Raw genomic sequence first — 10,000 nt, forward strand, 5'->3', positions numbered from 1 at the left:
AAATAAGTGGTTTCAAAAATAATCGCTCGCGACGCGGGCAATTTTTTTTTTTTTTTTTTTTTTTTTTTTTTTTTTTTTTTTTAAAGCAATTGATTTCCATTGCTGCATCCTAACCGCACGCGTACGGCGCGTCAGATTGATGTAGTCGAGCGTGCGACATAATACCGATAGGAATTGCTTCTATTTTTTGTCGCGCGACACGAGCAACAAACATATATTAACTAATCAAACACCTTTTACTTGGCGGTTTCAACTGTTGATAACAATTTTAAAAAGAAGACTGTCGTTATGGTCGCGTCTGGTTAAGTTGCATCCTAAAGCTACATCCTAACCGGACGCGTGTGACGTGAGCGTTTTTTTTTTTTTAGGAACCATTGATTTCAATTGCTGCATTCTAACCGCACGTGTACGGCGCGACAGATTCATAAATACCGCGTGACACGAGTGACAAGCATATCTTAACTAATCAAAGAAATTTGACTTGGTTGTTTCAACTGTTGATAACAATTTTAAAGAGAAGACTGTCGTTATGTTTGCGTCAGGTTAGGATATAAATATTATCGTATCGTTCGCATCGCTCGCACGCACGCATGCATCCTGTAATATACAGAAAGAAAGAAAGACATGTTTTATTTAACGATGCACTCAACGCATTTTATTTACGGTTATATGGGCGTCAGACATATGATTAAGGACCACACAGATGTTGAGAGGAAACCCGCTGTCGCCACTTCATGGGCTACTCTTTCCGATTAGCAGCAAGGGATCTTTTATTTGCGCTTCCCACAGGCAGGATAGCACAAACCATGGCCTTTGTTGAACCAGTTATGGATCACTGGTCGGTGCAAGTGGTTTACACCTACCCATTGAGCCTTGCGGAGCACTCACTCAGGGTTTGGAGTCGGCATCTGGATTAAAAATCCCATGCCTCGACTGGGATCCGAACCCAGTACCTACCAGCCTGTAGACCGATGGCCTAACCACGACGCCACCGAGGCCGGAATATATAAGTCGTAACACACATGTCGATTATGGATCTGTTGTATTCAATATTGTATCTCTGCACAAGAAAGAGACCAGGAAATGTTTTAGTTAACGACGCACTCAACACATTAAGGTTAAGGATCACACAGATATTGAGAGAGGAAACCAGTTATCACCACTTCATAGGCTACTCTTTTCGATTAGTAGCAAGGGGTCTTTTATATGCACCATCCCACAGACAGGATAGTACCTACAACGGCCTTTTTTACACCAGTTGTGGAGCACTGGCTGGAACGAGAAATTGGTATGACAAGAGTCGTGAGGGTATGTAACCATGAATCACTGTCAGATGTTTTGTCTATAGAAGGAAACCTTGTCTTGACAATCACATAGGGTTCCCACACTATCTGTAGTACTAAGTTCGATCCCGTCAGTGGGCCCATTGGGCTGTTGGGCTGTTTCTCGTTCCAGCCAGTGCAACACAATTGGTATATCAAAGGTTGTGGTATGTGCTACCCTGTCTGAGGGATATGCATATAACAGATCTCTTGACAGTGGATCTTTTATATACACATCCCACAGACAGGATAGCACATCCCACAGACAGGATAGCACATCCCACAAACAAAATAGTACATCCCACAAACAGGATAGCACATCCCACAGACAAGGGCTGGATGTAGCCCAGTGGTAAAGCGTTCGCCTGATGGACTCCCGCCGGTGGGCCCATTGGGCTGTTTCTCTTTCAAGCCAGTGCACCACGACTGGTATATCAAAGTTCGTGTTATCCTGTCTGTGGGATATTGCATATAAAAGATCCCTTTTCTACTAAAGGAAAAATGTATCGGATTTCCTCTCTAAAACTATACATCACAATTACCAAATGTTTGACATCCAGTTGCCAACGATTACTAAATCATTGTTCTCTAGTGGTGTCGTTAAATAAAACAAACTTTAACTTTGACTGTAGAATACTGCGTCTTCGGTTCCCATAATATCTGTAGGAGGACTGCCACACTGTAGGAACCACTCCAGTTTTCGTCAGTAACGACACGTTTGAATACTCACAGGAATGTGCACATAATAATATTTCAAGCTAGGGATTTTGAGGCTGTAAACATTCATTAATGACTCTATGCAGTTCAGACCGGCCTCGGTGTCGTCGTGGTTAGGCCATCGGTCAACAGGCTGGTAGGTACTGGGTTCGGATCCCAGTCGAGGCATGGGATTTGTAATACAGATACCGACTCCAAACCCTGAGTGAGTGCTCCGCAAGGCTCAATGGGTAGGTGTAAACCACTTGCACTGATTGTGATCCATAACTGGTTCAACAAAGACCATGGTTTGTGCTATCCTGCCTGTGGGAAGTGCAAATAAAAGATCCCTTGCTGCTAATCGGAAGAGTAGCCCATATAGTGGCGACAGCAGGTTTCCTCTCAAAATCTGTGTGGTCCTTAACCATATGCCTGACGCCATATAACCGTAAATAAAATGTGTTGAGTGCGTCGTTAAATAAAACATTTCTTTCTTTCTTTCTTTCATTAAAGAAAGATGTCAAAAGGCATATCAGAATTGTGTAATTTGGTTCATGAGGAATTATTTCTTAAACCGGACTATATATATATATATATATATATATATATATATATATATATAAATATATATATATATATATATATATCAAGTAACCACACGACAAATGATGTAAGTATTTTAAAATAATATTGTACAAATACATTTTTATTCAGATTCGTGGCATTCCCGTCAATCGCTGGGCATCATGTCAACACTCAGATGATCTTCATTCGACTTTTCGTCTGGATTACTATTTCAGCCGAGATAACTTCTTGAGTCCAACAAATGATACAAATATTCCAATCAGAATTACCATAACAGGTGAAGGTTAGTATGCAACCAATCAAATTCTCTGTAGCAGGTCATGGTTTTTTATGCAGCCAATAAAAGTCTTCAGTATACACATGTGACCAATGAGTTAGATGTATCTGTGCAACCAATCTAAGTATCTGTAACAGTTCTAGGTTATCATCAGCCAATCATATACAGATTTCTTACACACCCGTTGGTGAGAACAACATTCGATATTTTTTATAACACGTGCTTTTGATTACGTGCGTTTGTTAAAGGGACATTTTTTAGTTTGCTGTGATTTTTTAGATATTATCGACTAACAGAGACGTTTTAACGATTGTAATTACATATCAAATATAATTTTCTGCATAAAATATTAGTGGCTGTATATTAAAAGTGTTTCTGATTGGTCTAATATTTGTACTAGGTTAAATTTCATTTTATTTCCTAAAATATGTTTTTTTTCGTACGTACGAAATTACTTGAAGACAAAATCCAGTTTGGGCTTCTTACAAATATTAAGACAAGCAGAAACACATTGAATATACAGACACTGATTTTATAAACAAGAAAATAGATTTAATATGTAAGCTTAATCGTAGAAATATTTTATTAGTCGGAAACATCTTACAATGCAGCAAACTCAGCAATGTCCCTTTAAAAATTTCAAGACATACGACTGGATGCTCCTAGGCGATGACCAGGTCAACAATGCCATACAACCAATGAAAAAAATCCAGCACAGTCGAAATCGATTACACTGTGACGTTTAGTTAACCTGACAATCAATTGTCTGACGTGCAAGTTAGCTACACGCGCAAGGATTGTAGATAGCTTTTAGTCGAAAAAGATGTAAAAATTTGCTTAAAACCTGTTTTCTGGGGATATGTAAGAAATAGAATAATATATTCGTGTCGGTTAGATACCATTTATCTCACAACTCGTTGTTTAAAAACGTATCCAACTCGCTTTCGCTCGCTAGACACATTTTAAAACAACTCGTTTTAAGATAAATGATATCAAACGGCCACTCATGTATTATTCTCTATATCAAACATCGTCGCATTTTTAAAACTTAATTTTGAATTGTGCAATTTGAACAATATGTGACGAATGAGCCTACAATTTTCACTAAATGTGACAAATATCCATATAGTAATTTGTATGAAGAATTAAAATTACAGTCACCATACGTTTTAGATAATTCCATATTCAGTACGTTTATGGTTGTTTTTTGTTGGTTTGTTATTTTTTTTTTTTTTTTTCCTGTAGGTGTTTTTTTGTTGTTGTTGGGTTGTTGTTTTGTTTTGGGTTTTTTTTTTTGGGGGTGTTGTTGTTTTTGTTGTTGTTGTTTTGTTTGTGTGGGTTTTGTTTTTGGGGGGGGGGGTTCGGGGGTGCACTTAGCTCTTGGCGTCACATTTTTGGGTTTCAATTTTGAATCTGTTGTTATTTTAATAATATTTAAACAATGAGCCTACAATGTTTATTAAAGGTGGCAAATATACATATCGTTATAGTTGTGGAATATAAAAGTTATTCTCCCGATATCTTTTAAATAATTCTATATACAGTAGGGCTATGGGTTGGGGGGTTTTGGGTTGGGGTTTTTTTTTTTGTTGTTGTTTGGTGGTGGGTTTGGGGGGGGGGGGGTTGCCACCCGATAAATATATAATACTGTTTTACTTTCAGCACGGAATGAGGATAAGCAAGGAAATGTGAAACCAACAGGAAGTCACAACTACACCCATGTCTATGAATATTCATACTTCAAGCCTGGACCAATCAAAGACCAGACGGTTTTCCATGTAAGCATGAACTATTAAAACACGAATCAAGAACAGCTGATAATTGTTAAATTCGGGTTGTCTTTCATCAAAGTATTTCACATAAGGCGAAAACATGGTGCACCACAACCCCGCCAATTAACCGCGATGTTTTCTGTTCGAGGCAACATTTATTTTGCCGTAAAAAGTGATTATTTTGTTTAACGACACCACTAGAGCACATTGATTTATTAATCATCAGCTGTTGGATGTCAAACATATGGTCATTTTTGACAGTCATACAGAGGAAACGTGCTACATTTTTTCATTAGTAGCAAGGGATCTTTTTTATATGCACCATCCCACAGACAGGGTAGCACACACCACGAACTTTGATATACCAGTCGTGGAGCACTGGCTGGCACGAGAAATAGTCCAATGGGCTCATCGACGTGCCATAAAACTTTTTTTTTAATTTTTATGTCCCATCGTTAATTATTAATTGTTGTAAGACCACTACGCATTTCTATCTCTCACTAACCACTAACAACCAATCCACTGTCCTGGACAGACAACCCAGATAGCTGAGGTGTGTGCCCAGGACAGCGTGTTTGAAACTTAATTGGATATAAGCACAAACATAAGTCGAAATGAATGAATGAATGATTCATTCACTCACTCATTCTTTAAATTTTTATTCATTCATTCATCCTCGTATCCATCCATCCATCAATTCATTCATTCATCCTCGTATCCATCCATCCATCAATTCATTCATTCATTTATTCATTAAGGGCTTCTAGAATGTTTGTAAAATCCACTAGCCATGGGATCAGTAATTTTTAAAATGTACTAGCCCACAATTAAATATTCACTAGCCCATCTTTAAAACTATAAGCTTAAAAACACTAACATTGAGGGATTGAGGTGGGGGCAGAAGATTCATATAAGTTACAAAATAGACTTAACTACAACATTTGAAGAAGAAAAAATCACTAGCCGTCGGACATAGCAATGATAGTTATTTACTAGCCCAACATTGAATATCACTAGACGCGGGAGTGAGATTACCATAATCTAGAAGTCCTGATTCATTTATTCAGCTATATGGTATGTCTGTCCAGGATGATAATAGTGCGAGAAAACGCATGTGTTTGAACCTCTGGCCAGCAGTTTACATATAGCTGATTCATTCATTCAGCTATATGGTATGTCTGTCCAGGATTATAATAGTGCGAGAAAAGGCATTTGTTTGAACCTCTGGCCAGCAGTTTACATATAGCTGATTCATTCATTCAGCTATATGGTATGTCTGTCCAGGATGATAATAGTGCGAGAAAAGGCATGTGTTTGAACCTCTGGCCAGCAGTTTACATATAGCGGATTCATTCATTCAGCTATATGGTATGTCTGTCCAGGATGATAATAGTGAGAGAAAAGGCATTTGTTTGAACCTCTGGCCAGCAGTTTACATATAGCTGATTCATTCATTCAGCTATATGGTATGTCTGTCCAGGATGATAATAGTGAGAGAAAAGGCATTTGTTTGAACCTCTGGCCAGCAGTTTACATATAGCTGATTCATTCATTCAGCTATATGGTATGTCTGTCCAGGATGATAATAGTGAGAGAAAAGGCATTTGTTTGAACCTCTGGCCAGCAGTTTACATATTTGAGTGGTAGTGATGAAAGGCTTCCAAACAACCTCCCAACCTCCCAGCCTCCCAACCTCCCAACCTAGTAAGTCCTGCTGGGATTGTAAGACACGCCGGACGGGACGTAGTCTAGGAGTACAGCGCTCGCTAGATGCGCGGTCGGTCTGGGATCGATCCTCGTCAGTGGGCCCATTGGGCTATTTCTCGTTCTAGCCAGTGCATTACGACTGGTATATCAAAGTCCGTGGTATGTACTATCTTGTTTGTGGGATGGTGCATATAAAAGATCCCTTGCTGCTAACCGAAAAGATGTGGCGACAGTGGATTTCCTCTCTCGATATCTGTGTGGTCCTTAACCATATGTCTGACACCATATAACCGTAAATAAAATGTGTTGAGTGCGTCGTTAAATAAAACATTTCTTTCTTTATTTGTAAGACAGGCCAACATCTAACAACGATCATGGGGAGGATTCAAAACATTTGATGCTATCGCATCCTTTGTCTCCCAAAGTATATTAAAAAAACGGGGGAAATCCTACATCGGGGCAATATAAAAAGATGAGAGTAGAAAACATGTCTGTGCTTTGAACCTGTTCTACTTTCAAATCCTAATTACCTCAGGTAAGGATTTGATAATTTGGTGGTGGTGAGGTGCACACAAATAAACCTCCGCGTTATTAAGTCCTGGTATGATTGTAAATCAGGCCACTATATAAGGAGAGGATGCCAATGAACTTATTTTAAAATACACCTGCGAAGTCACAGTATTGTCTCAACGCTCCATTATTTTTCAGTAATGGAGAGATGAAACCCTACTTAATTAACCCACCAAAATCATTGGTGTTAAACCCATACTAACATATATTCACATAAAATTATTATTTAGTGGAGTATTTTAAGTAGGGGAATATCCTCGTAACTCTCCATTCCTGAAAAATAATGGTGACGAGGCCTGCTAGGGCCGAGTCCCATTATTTTTCAGGAATGGAGAGTTACTCGGACATTCCCCTATACATATTTCAGTTTTCTAATAAAGGTTTTCTATATAAAGGACGAGAAAAAACATTTCTCTGTACCTCTGGCCATGATTTTATATTTAAATGCTGGAGGAGTCATCCAAATAAATTTTCGTGCTAGTAAGTCATATTAGGATTATAAATCAGGCCTAGTAAGTCATATTAGGATTATAAATCAGGCTAGTATATAAGGAGAGAGGGAGGATTGCAATGCTTTGAATCTGCTTTTCATTCTGTCTCCTAAAGGTGTTATATATAAAGAACGGGGGAATTTATATATTTGAACCTGTGGACAAGATTTTATATTACGGTGGTGATGGAAGGCATCCAAATACAATCCTCACATTATCAAGTTCTGGCCCCGTGCTTATAAACCTTAAAGTCTAGACTTTAATAAAGTCCAGACTTCAACGTCATTCAAATAGCATTACGTTAAAGTCTGGACTTTATTAAAGTCTAGACTTTAAGTTTTATAAGCACGGGGCCTGTTAGGAGTGTTTGTTCTTATAATGATATCATTAAAACACAATTAATTAATTATTCAACGGCTATTGGATGTCAAACACTTGGTATTTCTGACTCGTAGTCATCAGAAGAAACCCGTTACATTTTTCTTAATGCAGCTAGGGATCTTTTATATGCATTTTCCTAAAGCAAATATCACGCCCTTTGACCAGTTGTGGTGCACTGGTTAGTGTTAGGATTGTAAGACAGGCCGATATATAAGGAGTATGGACAAAAAGATGTCACTGCTTTAAACCAGTTCTTGTTTTCAGTCTCCAAAAGGAATTGTCTGTAAAGGACGGAAGAATGTGAAACAGCTGCCCAAAATGCCCGAGCAGTTCACTGTCGACATTGAGACAAAGAATTCAGTTCAGTCCAGAACCTTCAGGGTAAGTAGATCTCTGTAAATGATTTCAAAGTCGCAAACCCAAGTGGAACCCATGAAAACAAGACACTAAGTTTGGTTAATCTACAAAATCTGTAACACATTTCAAAGGGACAGACCCTAGTTTCAACCCGTGAAAATTAACACAATGTATATTTAATCTACAAACCTGTAACACATTTGGATAAAGTTACAATTGAGAGAAACACGAGTCTGTGACTTTGAAATGGTGAAATACCCTCGAAAAATAGACTAAAACTCGACTCCATAACTGTTACTTCTCAGACGCACGTGCGTTTTAAAAAATATGATAAATGCATTTTGTGATATTAAAAACACCAGGATGACCAAAAACACTTCGAATGTACGGAAATTGATAATCTAAACCATAAAATCTAAGTATGATTTTAGTTATTAAAAACGGCTATAATAGTCAAAACTATGCCTTAGTGTAAACAAACTAGGGTATGTCCCTTTAATAAAGATGCAAGAGAATGAAACGGGGAAATCACACCCCCACCCCCACCCCCACCCCCACCCCCCCCCCCCCCCCCCCCCCCCCCCCCCCCCCCCCCAGAAAGAGACAAGAGCCTTTCTCCACAACCGTTGTTTCTCAGACGCACGTGCGTTTTATATAATTATGAAAAAGTTAATTTCGTGGTATTACACGCACGATAACCACAAACACTTCGGATGTACGGAAATGGATATTCTAAACACTAAAATGTAAATAATGTGACTTGTCTCATATCAATTATAAAAACGAAAACGGCTCTAATAGTGAAAACTACATCGTAGTGTTTAAAAACTGGGGTCTGTCACTTTAAAGGGTCATTCATGAGTTTGCTGCATTGTAAGATGTTTCCGACTAATAAAATATTTCTACGATTAAACTTACATATTAAATTATTTTCTTGTTTAGAATATCAGTGTCTATATATTCAATGTGTTTCTGGTCGTCTTAATATTTGTAAAAACCCATACTGGATTTTGTCTTCAAATAATTTTGTACGTACGAAAATTTTGTTTTAGGAAATAAAATAAAATTTAACCTACTACAAATATCATAACGATCAGAAACACGTTTAATATACAGCCACTAATATTTTATGCAGAAACATATATTTGATATTTAATTACAATGGTTAAAAAGTTTCTTTTAGTCGATAACATCTTAAAAATTGCAGCAAAATCAGGAATGTCCCTTTAAGAGGACTCAGGTCGTTAAAAATTGCAATGATTGTTTCGTTCGCGAGTCTCTCACGTAAACATAATGTTGCCTAACTTATTTCGCGCATTCAATTTAGGACATCATTAACATGGATATAACGGGTTAGGCAAAAAGGAATTGAGTAACGTGAATTTCCTTTTTACGCCACCCATGAATAGGTAAAGCACATTTTCAATTATCAGTGGTTTGAACAATGTCCTTGGCTCGCAACCATCACAATGATCAATGTCTTAATTTACTCGCATGCAAGGTTATAACCGGAATATTCTGTCATTCGAGAGCTAGACGATTTGCACTGGCGTAGCCAGGATTTATATGGGGAGGGTGGCATGGCAGGCAACCCACTCTATATATGATTATATAAAATTTAATACAGTTAGAAAAATGTTTGCTTGGGGGGGGGGGGGGGCATGGCCCGTACACCCCTACTCCTCTACCCCCACCCGCTAAGCTATGCCACTGGACATTTAACGGTTATGATCGCTCTCTGCTGTCAGAGCAATCTGATTAAAATTAGCTCTACTGGGTCTAGCCAGTATATCTAATAGCATTGCATGGGCTCCCATGTCCAGGTGACATTTCATCTATAAA

At 38.2% G+C, this 10,000-nt stretch overlaps 1 protein-coding gene across 1 annotated transcript in view; it reads left to right on the top strand.

Annotated features, from left to right (window-relative positions):
- LOC121373012 overlaps positions 1 to 10,000 on the top strand; it is a 27,005-nt gene that overhangs the window by 10,109 nt on the left and 6,896 nt on the right. Inside the window, exons 4-6 of the mRNA XM_041499455.1 lie at positions 2,733 to 2,886; positions 4,543 to 4,658; positions 8,066 to 8,182. Coding sequence (XP_041355389.1) covers positions 2,733 to 2,886; positions 4,543 to 4,658; positions 8,066 to 8,182 — 387 coding nt within the window. The remainder of the gene's footprint in view (positions 1 to 2,732; positions 2,887 to 4,542; positions 4,659 to 8,065; positions 8,183 to 10,000) is intronic.

The sequence above is a fragment of the Gigantopelta aegis genome, chromosome 5 (genome assembly GCF_016097555.1).
Source record: "Gigantopelta aegis isolate Gae_Host chromosome 5, Gae_host_genome, whole genome shotgun sequence".
Taxonomy (NCBI): domain Eukaryota; kingdom Metazoa; phylum Mollusca; class Gastropoda; order Neomphalida; family Peltospiridae; genus Gigantopelta; species Gigantopelta aegis.